The sequence below is a fragment of the Oncorhynchus keta genome, chromosome 31, assembly GCF_023373465.1.
Source record: "Oncorhynchus keta strain PuntledgeMale-10-30-2019 chromosome 31, Oket_V2, whole genome shotgun sequence".
NCBI lineage: Eukaryota > Metazoa > Chordata > Actinopteri > Salmoniformes > Salmonidae > Oncorhynchus > Oncorhynchus keta.
In genome coordinates, this window is record NC_068451.1 from 1,321,213 (window position 1) to 1,347,879 (window position 26,667).

At 43.8% G+C, this 26,667-nt stretch overlaps 1 protein-coding gene across 1 annotated transcript; it reads left to right on the forward strand.

The window, feature by feature from the left end:
• Nucleotides 1-1,246: 1,246 nt before the first annotated feature.
• LOC118364018 (transforming growth factor beta-2 proprotein-like) lies at nt 1,247-26,278 on the forward strand. Its single transcript, XM_052489287.1, has 7 exons — nt 1,247-2,545; nt 20,954-21,117; nt 23,931-24,063; nt 24,183-24,293; nt 25,007-25,175; nt 25,533-25,686; nt 25,937-26,278. Exons 1-7 carry the CDS (start codon nt 2,200-2,202, stop codon nt 26,093-26,095), a joined length of 1,236 nt encoding a protein of 411 aa, XP_052345247.1. The 5' UTR covers nt 1,247-2,199; the 3' UTR covers nt 26,096-26,278.
• Nucleotides 26,279-26,667: the final 389 nt, after the last annotated feature.

Sequence of the window (26,667 nt, forward strand, 5' to 3'; positions counted from 1 at the left end):
GAAGGGGATTACACATGACAGGGTCACTCACTACACATGTTTAGAGGGCTTTAAAGTAATAATGATCTGTCTGTGTTACTGTACCGTATACACTGACTGAGGTCATGGTGTGTTCAACACAGTGAGCAGGTGTTGGAGAGGACATGCAGGAACTGCCCTCCCTGTGTGAGATATCTACCTCTACTTCCCATATGCACCTTACACACAAACTCACACCTCTTGTTGGCCTAAGATGTCTGTGTGGGTACTGATTTAGTGACATCTGGTTTACACCAGTAAGGCTGGGCTCCGAGAGAGTTTCTGAGAGCCTGTCACAGCTGATGAATTGCAGGCTTTGGTTTGGGTGGAGTGGTGTTGGAGGTGTGGGGGCAGGGTGAGAGAGGGAGGTTTGAGCAGAGACAGGAAAAAAGCCTTGGCAAAGGATGAAAACAGTGGGATTTTCTTGGGAGCGTAAATGTAAATCAATGACTGGTGCATTATCGCTGTGGGAGTGAGAATACAAGAACATAGATAAATCGAGTGGAGGCGGGAATGTCCATGGACTCTCATGGCTGACACGGTACAGTCCCCCTAAGACAGGTGCAGGGATGAAGAGAGAGCTGTAGTGTACCACTCCCTAACAAAGACCCAGGGGAGAACCATTCTAAACATCCCCCATTTAAGAGCTGCATAAAGGGTTTAAAAAAGAGCACCTTCAGTAGTGATGTCGTTTTTATTTTAAGTTATTTAAACCTATGTGAAGCAGTATTCTTGCCAACTTCTGTCGTGTTATTAAGGAGGAATGAGAAAGGAACAGGCTTACCCAGAGCCCACAAATCAAATCGGCCTATATCATTTATTTATCCAGTTCATATCATTTCTCAGAAAGCTAAATTGCATGATCTTGTAATTTCGGAGTTTTCATCTGAAATATGTTTCTTTAGTAGAGCCATCCCAACTCGAATCATACATATTTCTGGTCTACTTTGTCCATTGCGTAATGCGGTAGCAAAATAAGTGTATGTTTTACACCGGATTTGTGGATATGGTTATTTAGCTAGTGGACGCCAAATTAACAATCTGGCGTTAGGACCCCGTGGTTGCGCGCAGGGACATTACCCGCTGCACTGTCCGGATGGGCACACTAAACACTCGTTAACAATAAATCGTCTCGTAACCTGAAGTTGAAGGAGTCCCCCGGTCTGAAAGTGACGACCACAACATCAATTTGAAGAAGGGGGAGCACGTGGTTAAGTAAGTCTTATAAATATCCCTCTACAACCGGCCGCATGCTGTTGTGCCACTGGCAACATCAGCTCTGTGGACCGATTTTCAGCAAGAAGGGATGGAGGAACGCGTCAACGGTTTACCATTGTATTAAAAGGAATTATCTTTATACTTCAACGTACTTGCCATACTTTAGATTTTTTTTAAATCCCGCACTTTCTCCATTTATATTGACCCAACACATGCGTTATAAAAACTTTTAATAGGTTATATCTCCTCGAGACGACACCTTGCGAGTACCCGAACGGGTTGATTTTTTTGCACTGTCGTATGTTATTCTGTCAAGAACCGCGATGCAACTGCTCAGCGAAGCCCATCTTGATCTTGAGATAGAGAAATCAAAGACGGACTTGTGCTGAGCGCGGTACTGGCCACAGTTGGAAAGCTCGCAGCGCTCTGATGCGGTGGAGGTGTGCGCTAACCCACAGGCTACACGTCTGTTCTGTACAACTGGAGATAGCGAGCTAGCTGGTTGTAGTTTGTTTTACTTGAAGGTTTTTGTATTAAACTTTCATTGCCATTTGATGGCCACAATTCGGTCTTTTTGTTTGGGCAATTGTAACTTTACGCGCGTTTAGTATGCGTTTATTGTGAAGTGATTGGTAAATATACATAGACTACTGCTGCTGTCTGCTCCCCGTATAACGGATTTTACAGATTATTTCCCTTCCATGGTTGTTAAATGGATTTCCAGGTACATTTTGAAATACTGTGCTGAAACTGGGATCACAAAACTACCACGTTTCCCAATATTTAGGCTACAAGTAGTTAAGTGTGTAGGCCTATATTTAGTGGTAATAAAATCCAATATTTTGGCATTTTTTTCATGTTTATATTGCCTTTCTGTTATATCTAAATTCCCTTTCCAAGGCCGCTTTATCGTTTTTGGTCAAGATTTCAAGACGCTGCTGTAGTCTACTTTTAGAGTTCACAATGAACTACTGCGTTTTAAGTCTTCTCCTGACCATGGATTTAGCCACTGTGGCCGTCAGTTTGTCTACATGCAGTACGCTGGACATGGATCAGTTTATGAAAAAGCGCATAGAAGCCATCCGGGGACAGATACTGAGCAAGCTGAAGCTCACGAGCCCCCCGGAGACATACCCCAAGCCCGAGGAGGTGTCGCGGGATATCATCGCCATCTATAACAGCACGAGGGACCTGTTGCAGGAGAAAGCCAACGAACGGGCAGCAACGTGTGAGCGCCAACGAAGCGAGGAGGAGTACTATGCAAAAGAGGTTCACAAAATCGACATGCAACCCCCCTACCCCTCTGAGAGTAAGTGTGTGTGTTTGTGCGCGCGTCTGAATTACGTGCCAGAGCGCCTGCGCACATTTGTAATGGTTATGGTTAAACGCCTAATTTGAAAAGGTCCAATAATCGGTAATTACCCACTGGGCACAGAAGTCAGTTCAATGTATAGTTTTGATCTACATTTGGTTGTTGTCAACTAAAGTGAAATCAACAAAACATGTCACCATGTCATTGGATTTAGGTTAAAAGTTGGATGACTGCAGTTTTCCACTGAGTTTTTGGGTTGAAATGACGTGGAGACGTTTTTGCCCAGTGGGTAGTATTATCTGCAAAGTATTCAAAAATCGCCATTCCCTTTATGTATGTCATCATGTGTGTTTGTGGAAACGATATAAACTATTCCTGGCACTGATGCATCCAGACAGGTAAAACAACGACGATGCGGGCCTGTGCTGCTAGAGCGATCATCGAAAAAAGTTGCCTGACATGAACTTCTCGTGAGAGTAGGGGGATCGATTTCCTTCTCGGCTGACTCCCGGCACCGGCTTGACAATGTGTTATTGCATAGTTATGAGGTAGTAGAAGCAGACGACAATGAAACACTGATCTAAGACACCCCCCCCATCTCACTCTAAAGAAGGAGTATAAGGAGTATTGCGTATGTGAGTAAATTTTTAACTGAACACTAATTTTATGTTAATTCAGCTTGTCCTTGCCTGAGTCTCTCCAAGCCTAGAGCTGCTGTGTAGATAGGGACAGGGTGAGCACCAATGGCAAATGACTCATTAACACATAGAGGCCTATGAGTATTTATATCACATTGAAAGAGTGGATGATATCAGTGATAACCTCTTATTCTCAGTAGACGCCTCTGAATTCCTGTTTTCTCTGACTGCTATATAGCACTAAGAGCAGGGCAATCTAATATATTGTCAGAACAGGTTTGAGATATCAAGTTTTATTCCTTTCATCTCCGGAGGCAGAGGGTGATATTGAGAAAATGGTGTGTGTGTGTGTGTGTTTTGTGTGACCTACACTCCCAAATTGGATTAATAGGGGTCTGGGACTGCTAACCCTGGGCTCCCAGAGTCACTGCAATTACCTACTTTAAAGTTGTTTTTACCCCCTCACTGCTTTCAAGTACTAAACCACTGTGTTAATAACTACATTTTATACATAGTCATTCATATTTTCAAAGTTATGGTTGTCTAAACACAATAATACTATTAAACACTGCTATTGTGCCATTTATTCTGTAATATATTTTTCTCCTCCAGATCAAATGTGAGTACACGGCATGGCGGAAAAATTAATTAAGAGATATTTTATATGCCCCAAAGTATATTTTGCATTAAATATTATCCTTGGCCCTGCCTGTTGTATAAATACCCTAAATATGAATAGATCAGGCAATGTGCCAAGCACAGTCAGGAAGGCATTTATAGGGTATAAATAATCCTGAGTCAACATCCAGAGAAAAAAAGACAGATTATTTATTTTATTTGAATCCTTTTTGCGTTTCACTTCTGACACTGCTCCACTCTAGCTCCTGGGAGGAAAGATGACAAAGAGAGAGACGTGAGAGAGGGAGAGGGAGTCAAACCACCAGTTGTTAGTCCCATAGTGCACAGCCAAAGACGATACAGGTGGCTCTTTTTTAACAGTTGACTGTGTGTGTGTCATCCAGTGTCAACGTGTGAATGTCTTTGCCAGCTAATAATGCACACAGACACACAAACACACAAGGGTGTCAACCTTATTTGGTAAGGTGCCAGGAAGTCCTCAGAGGCAGCACTGCGGGGCACCACGGCACGAACTCGAACTAAAAGGGGGCGAGGATGGGCTGTGGAGGGGAGGAGTCGGCCGGAGCAGGGGGGAGATGGGGAGGGTGTAGTGGGGGCAGAAAGAGAAGCCTGACATGGCCCACAGTGCACTATTTAAACCAGCAAGCAGGCATTGTAAATATAATACTGAATGCTACCCTGGGCTCTGCTCTGTCACTTGCTCCATGGACAATTCCAGCTGGAGACCCACTGTTGCTGGGCTGTGGAGTGGTCGGTAGTAAGAGAACCTATCCTTCCCTCATCCCTCTCTCTTTCTCATCTCCCCACTAATTTTTGCCCCTCATTGATACTCGGCCCCCAAATAAACTCTTCCCATGTTCGCCTTCTCTCACCCCCCTTTCACAATCTCGTATGTGTGTGTGCATTCTGCATGCATTGCCTGTGTGTGCTTGCTGCGCCTTTTTCAATCTTGTCACCTAGGCTATGTCATGGGACAGTCTCTCATGAATGCTGCATTAGTCTCGTTCATAATGGACTGTACACGCTGATACAACATTGGCCTGTTAGCATGCCCTCATTGCCCTATACATAAATGCTTGTTTAGCATAGCCCTGCCTACTCTCTAAGTTATTGTATGTCTCCAGTGTGTTATAGCTCTCCTGTGGACTAGAGGCTTCCAGGAACACAGTGGCCCTTGTGTGTGTGTCTGTCTGTTGGGGGATCGTTTTGCCATTCCCTTTACTGTGGCACATGGTTTGTGTATTACACTCCGCTGTCTTTATGATTTGTGTATGTATGTTTAAACTATATGCGTTGCTTGCTTTTATAAAATGGGATTTAGATGATGTCATGTACACAGCATCGTTCAAAGGCAGGGGTTAAGCTAATAGCCTCGTAATTTAGCAGCACATTCATTCTGACTTGTCTTTCATGTGCAAAGCTTTCTCGACTATGATAATAGTTGGAGCGGAGAAACTTAGAAAGGTGGCATCGCGAGAGTAGCATCACCTATGCGGTCTTGTCCTTGTGATAAGACAGGAATGCTGGTTGGTTGATATTTAGCAGTGGAGGGCAAAGTGCAAATTGTCATACTTGAGTAAAAGTAAAGATACCTTAATAGAAAATAACTCAATTGAAAGTCACCCAGTAAAATACTACTTGAGTAAAAGGGATTAGGAGGACACATTTCAGTTGAATGCATTCAGTTGTACAGCTAACTAGGTGTCCCCTTTCCCTACAAGTATTTGGTTTTAAGTATACTTAAGTATCAAAAGTAAATGTAATTGAAAAATATACCTAACTAGGCATAATTTACAAACAAAGCATTTGTTCTTAGTGAATCCGCCAGATCAGAGGCAGTAGGGAGGATAAATGCGTACATTTGACAATTTTCCAGTCCTGGTAAGCATTGAAAATGTAATGAGTACTTTTGGGTTTCAGGGAAAATGTATGGAGTAAAAAATATATTATTTTCTTTAGGAATGTAGTGAAGTAAAAGTAGCCATATATACCCCCCAAAAAACTTTAAAGTATTTTTTACTTAAGTACTTTACACCACAGAAATAAGTAACAACTTTACAATGCAAACTGTTACAGCTATACTTGAATATAGAACATTCTGCTCATTATATACTGAACAAAAATATTAACACAACATGCAACAATTTCAACGATGTTACTGAATTACAGTAATATGAGTACATATGAGGAAATCAGTCAATTGAAACAAATTCATTAGGTCCTAATCTATGGATTTCACATGACTTGGGCAAGGGCACAGCCTCCCACTGGGGAGCCAGGCCCAGCCAATCAGAATTATTACAGACATGAATACTCCTCAGTCGATCCCGCAGGTGAAGAAGCCTGGTGTAGCGGTTCTGGGCTGGCCTGGTTACACTTGGTCTGCGGTTGAAGCCGGTTGGACGTACTGCCAAATACTCTAAAATCACATTGGTTGTGGCTTATGGTAGAGAAATTAACATGACATTCTCTGGAAACAGCTTTGGTGGGCATTCCTGCAGTCAGCATGCCAATTGCACCCTCCCTCAAAACACGAGGCATTTGTGTTATTGTGTTGTGTGACAAAAATGTACATTTTAGAGCGGCCTTTTATTGTCCCCAGCACAAGGTGCACCTGTGTAATGATTGTTTAATCAGCTTCTTGATATGCCACAACTGTCAGGTGGAGGGATTATTTTGGCAAAAGAGAAATGCTCACTAACAGGAATGTAAAGACATTTCTGCCAAAAATTTGGGAGAAATGCACTTTTTGTGCGTATGGAACATGTCTAGAATCTTTTATTTCAGCTCATGAAACATGGGACCAACATGTTGTATTTATGTTTTTGTTCAATATAGAAGTGCAATCCTCATTCAGAGCCGCCTACTACTCCCATGATTTTAGTCATATCACTGGGAGTGTTTGTATAAAACTATGTATAGCATGTCTAAAGCATTTACATGAATGTTAACTTTGGAAATGTACATTGTAGAATAGAAGCGTACATTGTACATAGTGCAGTCCAATTTACGATTTACGACACTATCTAAACTACACTCAATTGCATTAGACATTGATATATTTTACTTGCAGCAAATCACTTGACATATTTCCAGTTTATGAGACGTTGGGCAAAAACATTTCAGTGTTTTAACAGAAGTCAGCTGTTAAGGAGCTAACACAGTGCGTGGAAAGCATCTACCTGTTGTACCAATGTAAATAGAGACCGCATGTCGTTTCTGCCTTTATCTAGTAATGACAATTCAATGGAGCACTGATTACCTAGCCTTGCGATAACACATTACACTTCGAACAGGTTCTGAACATTCAACTTTACATGGTTGAAATAAAAGGCATTATGGCAACTTTGAATCACTTTAGATTTGGAGTGCTTCGGTGCTGTTTGCTCATAAAGCCTCCTTGTTTTACGCTGTAGTTTAGTATAGTTAAGTAACACTTTGTTTGTGCTGTAACAGCTCGACTAAGGTCAATTAATTGAACATGAATGTGATAGAACAATGTCCATGTTGCTAATCTCTGACAAGCTATGATGCTGATGAATAAAACCAACTAAATAAACCAATCTAGAACCAACAGGACCCTGAACAGCTTCTACCCCCAAGCCATAAGACTGCTAAATAGTAAGTAAGTTAACCAATAGCTACCCGGACTATCTGCATTGACCCTTTTTCCACCAACTCTTTTGACTCGTCACATACACTTCTGCTACTGTTTTATTATCTATCCTGTTGTCTTTATCCCTACCTACTTTATATGTACAGTGCATTCGGAAAGTATTCAGACCCCCTTTCCCCACGTTTTATTAGGTTACAGCCTTATTCTAAAATGTATTGAATACCCCCCCCACCCTCATCAATCTACACACAATACACCATAATGACGAAGTGAAAACAGGTGCATTTTTGTTGTTGTTGCAAATGTATTAAAAATAAACAGAAATACCTTATTTACGTAAGTATTCAGACCCTTTGCTATGAGACTATTGAGCTCAGGTGCATCCTTGAGATGTTTCTACAACTTGATTGGAGTCCACCTGTGCTAAATTCAATTGAATGGACATGACTTGGAAAGGCACACACCTGTCTATTTAAGGTCCCACCCCTGTCTATTTAAGGTCCCATAGTTGAAAGTGCATGTCAGAGCAAAAACCAAGGCATGAGGCCGAAGGAATTGTCTGTAGAGCTCCGAGACAGGGTTGTGTTGAGGCACAATCCTGCATTTTCTGCTGTATTAAACTTCCCCAAGAACATAGTGGCCTACATCATTCTACAATGGAAGAAGTTTGGAACCAGACTCCCCTAGAGCTGTCCGCCTGGCCAAACTGAGCAATCGGGAGAGAAGGGCTTAGTCAGGGAGGTGACCAAGAACCCGATGGTCACTCTGACAGAGTTCATCTGCTCTGTGGAGATGGCTGTCCTTCTAGAAGATTCTCCCATCTCTGCCGCGTTCCACCAATCAGGCCTTTATGGTAGAGTGGCCAGGCGTAAGCCACTCCTCAGTAAAAGGCACATGACAGCCTGACACATGACACATGACAGTTTTCCAAAAGCCACCTGAAGGACTCTCAGATCATGAGAAACAAGATTCTCTGGTCTGATGAAACCAAAATAGAACTCTTTGGCCTGAATGCCAAGCATCACGTCTGGGGGGAAACCTGGCACCATACCTACGGTGAAGCATGGTGGTGGCAGCACCCTGCTGTGGAGATGTTTTTCAGCTAAAGGGACTGCTAGACTAGTCAGGATCGAGCGTAAGCTGAACGGAGCAAAATACAGAGAGATCCTTGATGAAATCCTGCTCCAGAGCACTCAGGACCTCAGACTGGGGCGAAGGTTCACCTTCCAACAGGACAACAACCCTAAGCACACAGCCAAGACAACACAGGAGTGGCTTTGGGACAAGTCTCTGAATGTCCTTGAGTGGCCCAGCCAGAACCCGGACTTGATCCCGATCGAACATCTCTGGAGAGATCTGCGAATAGCTGTGCAGCGATGCTCCCCATCCAACCTGACAGAGCTTGAGAGGATCTGCAGAGAAGAATGTGAGAAACTCCCCAAATACAGGTGTGCCAAGTTTGTAGCATCATACCCAAGAAGACTTGAGACTGTAATCTCTGCCAAAGGTGCTTCAACAAAGTAGTGTTTTTGCTCTGTCATTATGAGATATTGTGTGTAGATTGATGAGTGGGGGAAAAAAACAATTGAATCCATTTTCAGATAATTCTGTAACGTAATAAAATGTTGTAATGGCCCGTAAGTAAGCATTTCACTTAGTCTACACCTGTTGTCTGCAAAGCATATGAGAAATACAATTTAATCAGATTTTTATTTGTTACTTTGCTTTTGTGCAGTTTTTTGTTCTTCATAATATAACTCTCCTAAGGTGAGCTAGCTAGCCTAGCACTGTGCAGAGACATTCCTCTGGTGAGAGTTTGCGGAGGGTCACTATAAAAGAAAAGCTCAGTGTGTATGTGTCAAGTGTTTTAGTTACAGAATGACTTCTAATCAGCTTTTTAAACTGTCTGCAGGAAGGAGGTGTCACGTGTGTTATGGGAAGCAGAGAGTGTCAGACTTACATAGGACTTAAAGACAAGTGCACATTTATGAATAGCACTGCTTGTATTCAGATTTTAATGGTGTGTATTGTGTACATGCATGTGTGTGTGTCCGCCCGTGTTAGTGTTACATGTGTACTTGCGTGCATCCAAGCATGTACAATACCAGTCAAAAGTTTGGACACACCTACTCATTCAAAGGTTTTTCCTTTATTTGTATCTTCTGTATACCACCCCTACCTTGTCACAACACAACTGATTGGCTCAAACACATTAAGAAGGAAAGAAATTCCATAAATTAAGTTTTAACAAGTCACACCTGTTAATTTAAATACATTCCAGGTGACTATCTCATGAATCTGGTTGAGAGAATGCCAAGAGTGTGTCATCAAGGCAAAGGGTAGCTGGTTTGAAGGGTCTAAAATATAAAATATATTTTGATTGGTTTAACACTTGTTTGGTTACTACATGATTCCATATGTGTTATTTCATAGTTTTGATGTCTTCACTACTATTCTACAATGTAGACAATTGTAAAAAATAAAGAATGAGTAGGTGTGTCCAACATTTTTACTGGTACTGTATGTGCTTGTGTCCTGTGTGTGTGCGTGCAGTATGGAAGGTCCAATGCAGTTGTTTTTATCTCATTATCAAATCATGTTTGGGTAACAAGATTGGTTTAAATTAAAATGGTTCAAAAGAAACAAAAATAGCTTCTTAGCAAAGAGCAATTTCTCAAGCAAGATTTTCTCTGGGACTGTCTGGGAGTGGTCTGAGTGGGGAGGGTGGAAAACAAGCTGTTATTGGCAGAGAGGTTTGGAACTCTCTTTCTTATTGGTCTATTAACTCATTTAACACCTGGTGATGTCACCAGGCAGGTCAAAACTCCATCCCACCAAAACAGGCTGACATTTCAGGCGGTCTTTCGAACAGCTCTTACACTAAAAGAGCGTTATCGTCATTTGCACTTTTTCACAGTATTATTCCCTCATAGTGCAGAAATACGAAGTACAGGCATATCTAGTTTTCGACTCCATTGGGCCTTTTCTATAATATCAGCATCTTTGTTAGTTTGTGTTTGACTGCCGGTGTTTGTGTGTTCGAATGTGTTAGCTCAGTGTGTTGAGCCTGGTGTGGCTCGACGTGTGTGATGGATTGTGTTTAGTTAGTTTAAGTGAACACTCTTGCCTATCTCCCCTAAACTTCTGTAAATACCATTGGTCTTGTGGCGCATGTGTCCGTATGTGCGTTCGTGCGTGTGTTGCTGCTTCGCGAGGAGAGGGCTGTACATACAAACAGCCAAACAGGAAGACAAACACACTGGAGAGCGGGCCCGTTTGAACTATTTGTGGGCGAGACAAAGCCTCACGCTCACGCTGTGTTTGCCACTATTATTAGCTGCATCTGACTTTGACCAAGCTGTTTCAAGGGAGAGTGATTTTCCTGCGTTTGGGTGCCACTGTACCTCAAGCAATTGCACATCAGTCTTGAAGGGATATTGTCCGAAAGCAACTACTATGTGTTTCCCCTGTATCCCTGTTTCAGGTATATGGCTGTGATACGTAATCCTGTCTATGTTGTTGCTGTGTCATGGAGCTGAGTTCTATCATAATGAAACTGTGTTTGATATGTAATCATAATGCCATGTAGCTTTGGTGCTGTGTGGTTCTTTGACTGAGGTATCTGCAGTAGGTCTTTTGTCGGTGTCAGTTTCTCTGCCGTTGTTGCACCCTGTTGATGTCTCATTTGTGTTCTTCGAGAGGGAGAAGGAGAGGGAGAGGGACAGAGAGCCAGGAGGTATCAGCATCGGCAGCTCTGTGGGATTGTTGTTGAGAATGGGGCTCGATCCTCCGCTATAAACTTACGCAAGACCTGGACGCTGCTGCCATTTGAACTGGAGGACAACCGTGGCCAAGCAGCATTGCATAACCGAGGGAAAGATTTTTAAAAAGAAGAAAAAGAACCGGAGAAAGAGTAAGCAAAAGAATAACAACTGTTTCTCCGACTTTTGGTATTGTTTACAACCATGGGACAGGTTCCCGTGTAAGATGATACTCTAACATGAGAGTAATAGAAGGGAGTGAGAGCTAGTGCTGCTGTTAGTGGAGGGCAGTTTAGTGAATGTGTCCTGCGGAGAGGCACGTTTTATGGGACTGTTGAATGTGTGATTGCGGTTTGTAATGTTACGCAATCATCGAGCAGAGGATGGTGTATTGCTGTGTGTGTCATAGTGTTCCGAAGGTTTATGTATTCAGCGATTAATGAGGTGAGGTATTCTCCCACTGAGTTTGGACCAGGCCACTGCTACCCAGCATGCATGCACACCCTCGCTCTCTCTCTCGCTCGCTCTCTCTCTTTCTCTCTCTCTCTCTCTTTCTCTCTCTCTTTCTCTCTCTCTCTCTCTCTCTCTCTCTCTCTCTCTCTCTCTCTCTCTCTCTCTCTCATACACACACACATTTAAACACAAACACACACACCGCCATAAGGTATCTCTCTCTCCTTCCCTCTTTCTACTATATATCTCTCTTCCACTATCTCTCCTCATCTTTCTCCATCGCTGCTCTGTTATGCTGCTGCCTAGTTTGCTTGTTTTCTGGTTGCCATACAGCAACAGTGGAGAGGGACCATGTGTCTGACTGGTGGCTGAAGCCCAAAAACCCCTCTCATCTGAGTCTCTCTCTCTCTCTCTCTCTCTCTCTGTCTCTCTCTGTGTGTTTCTGTGTATGTGTGTATATACATTTCTGTGTGTGTTGGTCTGTTGCTGGGAAAGAGGCCTTTGGAGACTTGACAGGCCTTCGTGGAAGGGGCTTCAAAGCACCGGGTATTTTTAGTTCCCAGGGATTATGTGCAGAGTTGTTTTCAATTTGCTATTGGCAGGTGAGTGGCTGGGTGGAGGCGTCTGCAGGGAACGAGACAGGCGGGAGCTCTCTTCCGTCTCACATTCTCTCTCTCTCTCTCTCTCTCTCTCTCTCTCTCTCACTTTCTGTCGTCTTTTTCCCCCTTTACTCTCACTCTCCCCACTCTGTCCTCTGTGATCTCCTGTCTGTCTGTCCCCCTGTTTCCTTCTCGACTTCTCTCTTTATCGCTGTCTCGTTGTTCTCTTATTCCATCTGTCAAGTATGACTTTCTCAGCCAGTCGACTTTACCTCTCCTCTCACCTTTCCTCGACCTCTCTGTGACCTTTTCTTGACAAATATTTATCTCCGTTGTCATTGCTCATGCCTTTTCTTTTTTATCCTTAGATGGTCGTCTTGATTCCACACAGGATCTGTCTCTCCTTCTCTCTCCCGCTCACCTTTGCATTCCTCCCTTCTATCTTCGCTCTCTCCTCTCCACGTCTCCTCGTCTCAAATAAAGTTTTATTTGTCACATGCTTGGTAAACAGCAGGTGTAGACTAACAGTGAAATGGTTACTCACGGGCCCTCCCCAACAATGCAAAGAGAAAAATATAGAAGAAATAATAACACAAGGAATAAATACACAATGAGTAACAACAACTTGGCTATATACACAGAGCACCAGTACCGAAGGGGTACGAGGTAATTGCGGTAGATACAGTGCATTCGGAAAGTATTTAGACCACTTCCCTTTTTACACATTTTGTTACGTTACTGCCTTATTCTAAAATGGATTAAATCAAACATTTTCCTCATCAATCTATACACAATAGCCCATAATGACAAAGCAAAAAGCAGGTTTTTAGATCATGTTTTAACCAAGCCATGAGGAATTGTTCGTAGAGCTCCAAGACAGGATTGTGTCGAGGCACAGATCTGGGGAAGGGTACCAAAAAATGTCTGCAGTATTGAAGGTCCCCAAGAACAAAGTAGCCTCCATCATTCTTAATTGGAAGAAGTTTGGAACCACCAGGACTCTTCCTAGAGCCACCCAGCCAAACTGAGCAATCGGGGGTGATGGGTCTTGGTCAGGGAGGTGACCAAGAACCCGATGGTCACTCTGACAGAGCTCCAAGGTTCCTCTGCGGAAGCCACTCCTCAATAAAAGGTACATTACAGCCCGCTTGGAGTTTGCCAAAAGGCATCTAATGGAATCTCAGACCATGAGAAACAAGAATCTCTGGTCTGATGAAACCAAGATTGAACTCTTTGGACTGAATCGCAAGCGTCATGTCTAGAGAAAATCTGGCCCCATTCCCAAGGTGAAGTATGGTTGTGGCAGCATCATGCTTTGGGGATGTTTTTCAGTGGCAGGGACTGGGAGACTAGTCATGATCGAGGGAAAGATGGACGGAGCACAGAGAGATCTGTGATGAAAACCTGCTCCTGAGCGCTTAGGACCTCAGACTGGGGTGAAGGTTCACCTTCCAACTGGATAAACGACAGGAGTGGCTTCGGGACAAGTCGCTGAATGTCCTTGAGTGGCCCAGCCAGAGCCCAGACTTGAACCTGATGGAACATCTCTGGGGAGACGTAAAAATAGCATTTCAGTGGCGCTCCCCATCCAACCTGACACAGCTTGAGAGGATCTGCAGAGAAAAATGGGAGAAACTCCACAAATACTGGTGTTGCAAGGCTTGTAGCGTCATATCCAACAAGACTCAGGGCTGTAATTGCTGTCAAAGGTGCTTCAACAAAGTACTGAGTAAAGGGTCTGAATACTTATGTACATGTGATATTTCAGTTTTTTCTTTGTAATACATTTTGGGTATTGTGTGTGGATTGATGAGGGTAAAAAAAAACAATTTAATCAATTTTGGAATAAGGCTGTAACGGAACAACATTTTTTCAAAAAGTCAAGTGGTCTGAATACTTTCTGAATGAACTGTATGTACATATCGGTAGGGGTAAAATGACTAGGCAACAGGATAGATAATGAACAGTAACAGCAGCAGCGTATTTGATGAGTCAAAAGAGTTACTGCAAAGAGGGTCAAATGCAGATACTGCAGATACTGCAGATAATGCAGATACTCTATGCTGATTTTTTTTATATATTTTTTTACAAGGAGCACGTGTGCGCCAAAGTGGAAGAATGTAGGTGGACACAAATAACTGTTGGAGCACAATGATACATATTTAAGGCAAATAAATAACAAATTATAGGTCGCACAGAAAAATGTTTGGGCACGTATGTGAGTAAATGGTCGCACTGTAAAGTCCTGAGATTGTCCAGGTAGCTATTTGGTTAACTATTTAGTAGTCTTATGGCTACTCCTGGTAGAAGCTATTCAGTGTCCTGTTGGTTCAAGACATGGTGCATCGGTACCACTTTCCGGTCCAGTGTGTGTGTGTGTGTGAGAGAGCAGGCTGTCTGTCCATAGAGTAAGCCTGGGGAATCTGAGAGCATGTCTTAAAGAAGTCAGAAATGCTCCAAAGTAGGTCAAATAATTTCCCCTTTGGTCTGTCCCGGTATCTCGGCCCCGCAAACCAATATTTGGTCTCAATTTCCATTTTCAAATGGTGAAAATGACTCTGAGGCAGCAAACAGTTGCATCCAGTAATTTTACAAAGTAATAAATCAGACTTTTGGGAAATTTGAACAAACATTTTGATATTTTCCTGGTAATTCATGGCTTGTAGGACCATTCCAACAATAAAGAAAATGAATGTCTCCTCGTAAAATATATACCACTTAATGTCACATTTTATTAAAGCCACATGTTATGCCATAAAGGTCTCCAAGCAACTCAAATGTTTTAATATTACACAAAACACCCTATAATATCCCCCCCGTGTGTGACTGTGTGTGTGTGACTGTGTTTGCATGCACCATGCCAATTTATCTGCAAAAACACTTGTAGGTGTTGTTATGAAATCCTAATAGCCTGTGCTAGTATCACAGGTTTTTATTGAAACCACCGTTTTTAGCCTGGTCCCAGATCTGCTTGTGCTGTATAGCTAACTTCTGGTTGTTGTCATGCTACATGTTTGGCATGACAATGATCATTGGCAAGACAGCCCACACAGATCTGGGACCAGGCAAGTTTTCTCCAGAGCAGAACCTTGTGAGTTAGGTATTTTTAAACTTTTGTAGGCACTCTTCAGCTGTTTCTCAATGATTTGCACTGTTTGTTATCAGGCAGTGAAGGCAGGAAAAATCAAGTTGTCTTCAGTTAAGGAGACGAAAGAGCTTGTTGAATGAGATTTTAACATTGTGTGTAGATCCTAAGTAAAAACTGTGCAGACATTTTTATTGGCTGACCATTAGCAAAAGGAGTCAAAGTCGAGTGCTGCCGGAGCAGTGGGCTCAGCCGAAACCAGCACAGACTAACTCCAAATGAAACAGTTCGGCCTTAAATCGTTTTTTCCTTTCTCGAAGGTCAAATGTTTGCCCACTTCAGGTCCTTCACTGACCTGTGCCAAGCACCATAAAGGTCCTTTCATGTAAAAAAAAAAAAAAATCAACCTCTCCTTAATGTCGCTCTGTAATGTAGAAGCCAGACACAGTTTGAAACATCACCATTTGACAAACAGTCTGCAATTAAGGGCAGTTTTAGTGTCATTACAGTATAAACTGAGAGAGTTTTGGCAACACACACACACACACACACACACACACACACACACACACACACACACACACACACACACACACACCACGGTGTACTGTATAAAACCTGCATGTCTGGAGTGCATTAAAAGATAAAGATGATGCTGGCTGCAGTACTGGAACCGCTCTGGGGACAGGAAGCAAGGGGGTGGAGCCAGGGTGCAGGAAGTGTGTGTAGGGTCAGTGACAGTGTGAGGAGTGAAGGACCCTGGGAGGAGTTGCATTGGTTGGCACAGGTCTCTGTGACTCTGCTGTTTAGATAACTGCACAGCAGACATTGAGCAGTTCACAGTCGTCACGGCTCTGTAGCCGTGGGAAAGATGCATATTTAATGTAATTCCCCCTAGATAAACGCTAGTCAACATATTTTCTTTGCATTATTGGAGGTCTGACAACGCTGCATCTTTTTTTTTGTTGATAATTTGACCAGTTGTCATTTTCTGCAAGTAAATGATCTAAATGACAATATTTTGGGGGGGAATTTGAGAGAAATGTTGTCAGTAGTTTATAGAATAAAACAGAAATGTTCATTTTACCCAAACGCATACCTATAAATAGTAAAACCAGAGAAACGGGTCATTTTGCAGTGGTCTCTTCATTTTTTGCAGAGCTGTATATTGTGAGAGGGGGTGGACCCCCGCGACCCCTCTGCCGACGCCAGAGTTTGGGAACCACTTCTCTATAAGACTCTACTTGTGAGGAGAGCATATTAAAGCCCATGATTTTGGAATGAGATGTTCGGTGAACACGTATATACAGTGCCTTCGGAAAGTATTCAGACCCCTTGACTTTCTCCACATTTTATTAGTTTATAGCCTTATTCTAAAATGTATTGAATTGTTTTTTGTTTGTTTTTCCCCACTCATCAATCTACATACAATACCTCATAATGACAAAGCAAAAACGTTTTTTTTTTTTGAAGAAAATAAATAAATAATAATATCACATTTACATAAGTATTCAGACCCTTTGCTCAGTACTTGAATCACCTTTGGCAGCAAACACAGCCTCGAGTCTTCTTGGGTATGACGCTACAAGCTTGGCGCACCTGTATTTGGGAGTTTTTCCCCATTCTTCGCTGCAGATATTCTCAAGCTTTGTCAGGTTGGATGGGGAGCGTTGCTGCACAGCTATTTTCAGGTCTCTCCAGAGATGTTCTATCTGGGTCAAGTCCGGGCTCTGTTTGGCCACTCAAGGACATTCAGAGACTTGTCCCGAAGCCACTCCTGCGTTGTCTTGTCTGTGTGCTTAGGGTCGTTGTCCTGTTGGAAGGTGAATCTTCACCCCAGTCTGAGGTCCTGAGCACTCTGGAGAAGGTTTTCATCAAGGATCGCTCTGTACTTTGCGTCGGTATCTTTGCCTCAATCCGAACTAGTCTCCCAGTCGTTGACGCTGAAAAACACCCCTACAGCATGATGCCTCCACCATCATGCTTCACCGTAGGAAGGTTTCCCCCAGACGTGACGCTTGGAATTCAGGACCAAGAGTTGAATCTTGATTTCATCAGACCATATAAACTTGATTCTCATGGTTTGAGAGTCTATACGGTGCCTTTTGGCAAACTCCAAGTGGGCTGTCATGTGCCATTTACTGAGGGAGTGGTTTCCGTCTGGCCACTCTACCATAAAGGCCTAATTGGTGGAGTGCTACAGAGATGGTTGTCCTTCTGGAAGGTTCTCCCATCTCCACAGAGGAACTCTAGAGCTCTGTCAGAGTGGCCATCGGGTTCTTTGTCACCTCCCTGACCAAGGTCCTTCTCCCCCGATTGCTCAGTTTGGCCAGGTGGCTCTAGGAAGGGTCTTGGTGGTTCCAAACTTCTTCCATTTAAGAATGATGGAGGCCACTGTGTTTTTGGGGACCTTCAATGCTGCAGACATTTTTTGGTACCCTTCCCCAGATCTGTGCCTCGACACAATCCTGTCTCGGAGCTCTACGGACAATTCCTTCTACAGACAAATCCTGTTTTCGCTTTGTCATTATGGGCTATTGTGTGTAGATTTCTGATAATTTGTTATTTATTTAATCCATTTTAGAATAATGCCAAACATAACAAAATGAGGGGGAAAGTCAAAGGGTCTGAATATTTTCCGGCACTGTATGTTTCCGAAGGTTGTTATGAATAAATGTTATAAGCTGATGTTTGAAGTATCCCAGGGCAGGTTTCTTCCTTCCCGCGCAGGAAGAAAATCATGGTGTGTTATTATGAAACAGTGTGATCCCTGAAAGATAAGCCCAGTTTTTTTTTCCTCCCTCGGTTGCTTGAATGTGACTTGCCACATCACTGATTTGCCCGATTGAAAAATGTGATAAGAAGTATAACTATGTACTTGTTGTTTATTTTTGAAAAGTCCATGACAATCATTGCTTGCCTTCTGAATATACATGGGGGCAGGATAGTATTTTTTTCTCCCAGCAGCACATGCCCGACTATTTTGTCATTGGCCTGTAATGTCATGGTGATGAGTAATGAAGGGAATGATTAGAGGGATCAGGGGGGCTGTCTATTCACAGTGTGTGACAGCACTCGTGTGACATCAGGCTCCCCTCTGGGAGGAAAGGGGGTAGAAGGGAGGCCTTGGTCTGCTTAATGAAAGTATAGTGCAGCCCCTCTAACCAACCCCCCCCCAATGAGCCTGCGCTTGGTGTGTTCCGTTCCGTGTGTGACATCACCACTGCCTCCTCACGTCTCAATTCCCTGAATGAGCCCGGGTGCAATGCACACAGACGGACCACAGCGGCGCCAGTTGTGGTGGATCATTTTGGTGTCATGTTCGTATAAATCAGTGTTACCGTGGTCTGACTCGGCTTGAGGGACGATGCATTACTGTATTGTGTGTGTCTGCTTGACTGTTTATGTTTTGTTGAGTAAAATGACCTATTGTGCAGTAGTTGTGTGTGTGAGAGAGCATTCCATGTGTATATAACGGATATACAGTAGCTGTGTGTGTGAGAGAGCATTCCATGTGTATATAACGGATATACAGTAGCTGTGTGTGTGAGAGAGCATTCCATGTGTATATAACGGATATACAGTAGCTTTGTGTGTGTGTGCTTGCGTGTGTTTGGTTTAGTTTATTACGATCCCCATTAGCTACTGTACGTGCAGCAGCTACTCTAGCCGGGGTCCACAAAAAACGTACAAATACATAACGAAGTACAGAACAGTTATGGACAAGATACATTAAATTATACTTTTTTTTTAATTAAATAAGAGTTATATAGGAAAGACAGGTGGAGACAACAAAAAATACTATTTACACACAATTCATATATCCATATTCATATTCTTATATACAGTACAGTTAAATGACATGTTTAGAAAGAGGAGTCGCTGTGGTGCACAGTGCATTTTTTTTAAATCCGTTTTTTAAAGCTAAACTTGCGTTTTGCTTAAGTAACATCTGGTGGAAGAGCATTCCACGATGACATGGCTCTATACATAACTGAGCAATGCATTAAATCTGTTTTTGGTTTCGGTACCATGAAGAAACACGTTGTGGCGTGTCTGGTGGGGTATGTATGTCTGTTTGAAGTGTATGCAAATAGATTGTATGTGTGCGAATGGATATCCAGACCTGTGCATTAGGCGAGTGTGTGTTCATTGTGGTTAGTCCAGCTGCACTATTTCCTGTGCCCTCGGTCAATGCGGCCAGTGTTGTGTTTAAGCACAGCGGCCTCATTCATGAGGCAGCGCTGCTGTGTAGAAGTTACACACGGCCTTATGCTGGCCCATTGGGACTTGGAAGTGTGACTTTCTCTGTTGACGGATGGGAAGGAAGCGAGCAAGAGCGTAGTTAGTCTTGGCTCATCTGACTCTCTGGTCACACAGAGAAGGGTTAGTGTTGGCGCGCCCAGACCATTGGTCACTGGCGCAACACACAAGAGCGAGAGAAAAAAGATTGATAGACTGATTTTTTTTTTTAAAGACAGGAACTGCTCTGAAACATTACGCTGGGACGGGTATTTGGTAGGTAGGTGCCTGTGAGAGACCTGAGTGGGTATCTCACTGAGAAGGTCAAAGGTCACATTAGACACAGTCACCTCACCCATGCTCTCTCTGACACAAGAGCATTGTCACAGCTTTGTGTTTAACACGAATACAAACCGCACACACACGCAAGCTATTATAATTCAACTAATTTATCTCAGTGTTGAGTAAAATAAATTGTATTTTGTCTGTAGTTGTCCATTTAGGTCTGGCTCCAAGTACAACTAACTGCTGAGCAGTTTCTCTCCCCCTTCTCTCCCTCCTGTCTTGATGGTCGTTGCGGTTGTATACTCTCTTTAAACAATCCATGGTGGCTGGCTAATCCTGGGCTTCTGCCTAACGCTGCAGCCATCAATTTAAGGCTCCGGGCCTCCTAATACACCGTGGTGTAGGGAACTGTCAAACACACACCACCGCACACATGGTTCCCAGCATTACGTGTGTTGCTTTGCTTTGTGCGCCCAAGCACGGCTGTCAGGCGCACCACTACACACAGGGTTGTCAATGTTAAGTGTGTCACCCGGTTCCACTGTATAAGCTTCTGTCAAACACACGCTTCCACCACACATGGTTTTGAGTTGTGTGTGAGTGTTACAGTACTACTGTGCAGATGCCGTTTCAGATAGTTACACAGAGCTACACACATTGCCGGGAGTATTCAGTGAGTGTTACCATAGTACCGGGTTCCTAGAGGAACCATATGAACTGCAGCATTACCCCCAAGTGACCCTTTCGAGAGACAGGGAGATGTGTGTGCCGTAACATTGCAAGAGAGCGAATGGCATCAATTCTAATCTGGCGTGTGAGCCATTTTGATAACTGCTGTGGTTTCTCGTAGAGGAACTGTGATAATTTGACCGTTCTTTGAAGTAGCAAAGATTAGAGTGGATGTCATTTAGCCTTTTTATGACCTCTCAGCTGAACATAGTGAGTGAATAAACTGGGGAAGAGTAAAAAGTAGGGAGGAATTTCCACCCTTGTCAGCCATTACATTTGGATTGGTCGTGTCTTTACACACACACAAACACAATCGTCAGTCGTGTTGCTAAACTCTGTCCTCCTTCCTGTGTTTCAGATGTCATCTCTCCCACGCACTACAACCCGTACTACAGACGGCTCACCTTCGACGTGACCTCCATGGAGAAGAATGCCTCTAACCTGGTCAAGGCTGAGCTACGCGTCTTCCGCCTCCAGAACACCAAGGCCCGCGTGTCTGAACAGAGGATTGAGCTGTACCAGGTAAACCTCCCTTCTGTCCTCATCTCTAACCAGGTTTCCATCCATCCATCTAATTTATTTATTTATTTTATTCAAAAGAAAATGTTAACCCCCTTTTTCTCTTCAATTTCGATCTTGTCTCATCGCTGCAACTCCCCAACGGGCTCGGGAGGCAAAGGTCCAGTCATGCGTCCTCCGAAACGTCACCCGCCAAACCACACTTCTTAACACCCTCCCTCTTAACCTGGAAACCATACGCACCAATGAGTCGGAGGAAACTCCGTTCAACTGACATCTGAAGTCAGCCTGCAGGCGCCCGGCCCGCCACAAGCAGTCGCTAGAGCGCATTGAGCCAAGTAAAGGCCCCCGGCCAAACCCTCCCTTAACCCGGACGACGCCGTGCGTCGCCTTATGGGACTCCCGATCACGGCCGGTTGTGATACAGCCTGGGTTCGAACCTAAGTCTGTAGTGACGCCACTCCAACCTTTTTATGCTTTTAGGGAAGTACTGTACATGTTGGATAAAAAAATGTACCGACAACCCTGATGGAAACAGAACATTTGTCGGTAAACTTACCAAATATAGACTAAACAAAGTACACTAGACAAGTTGGCATCTTTTTGTGTCAGTATGATTAATTATGCGAGAAATGTCGGTGGAAACGCTTTTATTCACCAATATTGATATAATAACCATCATATCGAAGTAAACTTGGAGTCATGCGGTGACATGTTGTGTGGTCCTCCCACTACGACTCGTCCCGGAAAGCATGCAGTTTATTAGGTTACAGATTCAATAAATGAAGATGAACTTCACAGGTTGGCGAAGGGACAATGTGATGACCTTAATATGCTCCTTTCCAATAAATACCGAGGGTCTTATTTTGGTAACATGATCATCGATGCTTGGCGTTTGACAAATAAACATAATCTTGCTCTTTTGTCCATAATAATCTCATCGTGTAGGCTACATGCCTAACCGCAGTGTATCTGCGAGCTATGTAACGCAACATATTTTGTGAGAAAACCAACAGTAGAGTTGAAAATGCATTTATTCGGTACTATGTGCACTATGTCATCGCGCACAGCTTTTTATCCACAACAAGTCCATTCCATGGAAACACATCTCTGGTGGGAAAATGTGCATGTTGTTTTTATGCAGATTTTAGGATATTTGCATGAAAATCTTTAGCCAATTGGATGAAAACCTAGTTGATGAACCACTCTGAGCTGCATCTAGTGTCATTTCCACTTAAGGACAAAACAGACCGTGCTAGCGAATGGTTAAAAGCAGTGAGTGGCCATCTTATCACCCCTGACCACAGAACAACAGCTGTCATTTTCTGTCAATTTCCCGATGATTCTACATGTTCAATCGCCACCGTTCATCGACACTCAGCAGGTGATTTACTGTGCACAGCTGATGTACGTTATGGTGTGTATTTTCCTTTATTCTTTACTCAACCACTCCATACCATATACATACAGTGTCTCTATTAGCACAGTTAACATAGCATGAATAACAATATGGTGGTATTCCACGAAGATACTATTCTTTGTTTCAATCCCCCAAGTTTTACCACTTCACACCAGTACATAATGCTTACCACTAAATTACTATATGCCGTACTTAAACGTACATGCCTGCACACACACACACATTATGAAGCTCAGTGTGGGCCTGTTAGAAATGTGAGTCAGTAGTGTCGGGAGCCAGGCGGCTCTTGGATCAGTCCAGCGTTATTTGTGCGTCGACAGAGAGGAGTGTGGAATGCAGAGCGGTGATTTAGACCCCGGTGCTGAGTCTCCAAAGGGATGGTCTACCGGCCCAGCCAGCCCAGCGTCTCCTGCCTCCACACGGTGTAGGACCGTCGGCACCAGCCCATTCCCAGGCCGTGGTGGTGTTTATGTCCAGTCAGCGGAATGGCCTAAACACAGCTCAACATGAAGGATTTTCTCACGCGAACACAGGCGGTTGAAAGCGTGTTTGGGAGGACGGATGGAGCCCGTACAACCAGGGAGAGTTTCTCCAAGGAGATCAACTAACAACCTTCAGTAATACATTGCAAGTCGTGCTGTACATGAAGTGGACACCCAAAACCTTACGCCGACGTGTGTAGTTCCACACACATTCAGATACAGAGTGAAATTGAGCCTATCATAATTATGTATTTTTCAGAGATACAGTGATACTATACATTAACTACTAGGAAGGTTCTCTCTTTGCCATGACTGTGGAGGAGTGATCGGGCCCTGAGATGGTTCACTCGCCAGGGCCTAGTGAAGACTAACCAGGGCCTAGAGGAAAGATAGCTAGGGCCTAGATATGTTGCAGTAAGTGACCATCCAGGTTGATGGGCCCCCCCATGTCTGTCTCTCATCTCAAGGGTTTGTAAGCAATTGGCCACAGTCTCTGTAGGCTTACTTTTCAGAGATTCTGACTGGTCTCAACTTCATTTTTCTCTCGCTCTGCCTCTCTCTCTCTCTTTCTCCCTCCCCCTCTCACTTCTCTCGTCAGGCTTCCCTGTAGCAGCAGTAGATCTCAGTGGTGTAGCAGACAGTGGTGGAGTAGAGGAGCAGTGTTTTTCACATTAAGGAGAGCATGGCCAACAAAAATACATGGTTATGAAGGACAGCAGAATAACAACGCTCTGTCCGGCATCTGTTTCCGGCCCAGCTCGGCTCCTCCTAGACCTGCTCAATCGATCAGGGAGAGAGCAGTCTGGGAGACAGGGGGGGACCAACCAGGAGTGGCTTCTGGGACTTACAAGAATTTCCCTCCAGGTTGTTCTCATGCATAGGACTTGCGTTGTGCGCTTGATGTGTTTCCACAGATTTTAAGTCACAAAGACCTGGCTTCCCCGACGCAGCGCTACATCGACAGCAAGGTGGTGCGCACGCGCATGGAGGGGGAGTGGCTGTCTTTTGATGTGACAGAGGCAGTCAGTGAATGGTTGCTTCACAGAGGTAGGACACAAAGGTTTTGACCTCCTATACTACAGCTGAATCACTGATCAGACAGTACATGTTGCTGAAATCTCATTGGCCTGTTGTATATGAACAATCCTGTCTATTTTTCCCCCCAGACAGAAACAGTGGATTCAAGATCAGCTTGCACTGTCCGTGCTGCACGTTTGTTCCCTCAAACAACTACATCATCCCCAATAAAAGTGAGGAGCTGGAAACCCGCTTTGCAGGTATGTATTGGACAGTATATGTGTGTTACTCTACAGGTATACAGATGCTATCTTAATTTGACCAGTTTCTCACAGCAGGAAAAGAATCCTGCAGCAACAGGAAATGTGAATTATTATGGACAGTTTTGAAGGGGTTGATACATTTTTAATTTGGGAAAATCAAGTCCGACATTTTTAAGTGGAAATTACAAACTTTAGAAGCCTTTTTTAACACTACAGTTTGCATTTCCTGCTGCACAGGAAAATGATCTGCGACAACAGAGTGATCAAATAAAGATATCTGTATATTGATAAATAAGTACATTGTATTTGACTTTTATTCATATGTAGATAACTGACATGAATAGTTATGCAACAATGTGTTTGGCAAGTGTAAATAAGAAGTGTAGTAAGTAGCAGATATGTAGTTTGTGTGATTCACTGGTACAGATAATTTTGGTTGCATCCCAAGTGGCACACAAGTCACTATATAGTGCACTTCTTTTGACCAGAGCCCTATGGGACCTACACAGATGTTCTATCTTAATTGGATCACTCTGTTGTCACAGAGAATATTCCTGTACAGCAGGAAATGCAAATTGTAGTGTATTTAAGGTTGTTTTTTTTAAATGTGTCATTTCCACTTTAAAATGTCACACTTGATTTCCCCTAACTTGATTTGACATTGTATGAACATGATGAATATTGATGATATGTATGTGTGTGATTGACAGGTATAGATGACAGCTTCCACCACAGCGGAGACCTGAAGGTGTATAGGAAACGGCGCCACAGCGCCCAGGCTCCACACCTGCTCATGATGCTGCTGCCCTCCTACCGCCTGGAGTCCCAGCACAAGAACCACCGCTCCAAACGAGCCCTGGACGCTGCCTTCTGCTCCAGGTACTGACCCATACTGATCCCCACTGATCCTCACATGACCCCGACACCACTCTGCTGTCGGGAACTCAACACACACACAAGCATGTGCGCATACACACACACATACACACACACACCTAATAGATACTTTACATACCAAGTAAATAGTTACCTTCTCTGTCAGCAGCACACCCTCTCAGTGACACACACACACTTGGCAATTGCTCTTATCGCAGAACTCTCTCTGCTCACAGCTATGCATGTATTCACTCTCTTACACACACACCCACACACACATACAAACACACACACACTTGTGGCTCCCACAGAACCGTATCCATCCCTCACTCCTAACTCTCTCTGTCTTCCTACACACAGAAATGTCCAGGATAACTGCTGCTTGCGGTCGCTCTACATCGACTTCAAGAAGGATCTGGGCTGGCGGTGGATCCACGAGCCCAAGGGTTACAACGCTAACTTCTGCGCCGGGGCCTGTCCTTATCTATGGAGCGCTGACACCCAGCATTCCAAGGTGAGAAGTCAAGGGTCAAAAGTTAAATAATCCACAGTTTAGAGCCAGCAGAGGTCAGAGTGGTAGTGTAGAGCAGCGGTGAGAGTAGCAGTGTGGCGTAGCGATCATTGTGGCAGTGGAGTTATTCTGTAGATCGTCTCATTCCTCTTTTTTGTTTTTTTCATAGCTTCAAGCAGCACTGGTCAAAGACCATTGCCTTTGTCGACATCAAGCCTCATACTTGATCTCTGTGTGTGATTCTTCGCTTCAGGTGCTAGGTCTGTACAACACCATCAACCCGGAGGCGTCAGCATCGCCCTGCTGTGTGTCTCAGGATCTGGAACCTCTCACCATCCTCTACTACATCGGCAAGACCCCCAAGATAGAGCAGCTCTCCAACATGATCGTCAAGTCCTGCAAGTGCAGCTAGGAACTGTTACAAGGCAACACACGTGCATACACACACATTCAGTCACACACATTCATACACACGTGCATATTCAGTCACACACACACACACACACACACACACACACACACACACACACACACACACACACACACACACACACACACACACACACACACACACACACACACACACACACACACACACACACACACACACACACACTTGGATAAACACACATTCAGTCACACACACATGCGTACACACGTGTATGCACCCACCACACACACACACACACACACACACACACACACACACACACACACACACACACACACACACACACACACACACACACACACACACACACACACACACATAAATACACATACTGTACATATACACACATTCATTCACAAACACATACTGTACACACAGTCAGTCACACGATCAGTCTCCTGCACTATTGTAAAGACATATTTGATCTCCTACAAGCACAAATGGAAAAGGTGCTAAGCAGATCTAGGTACAGAAAACATGTCTCCTGAAACAACCATACACACACACATACACACACACACACACACACACAC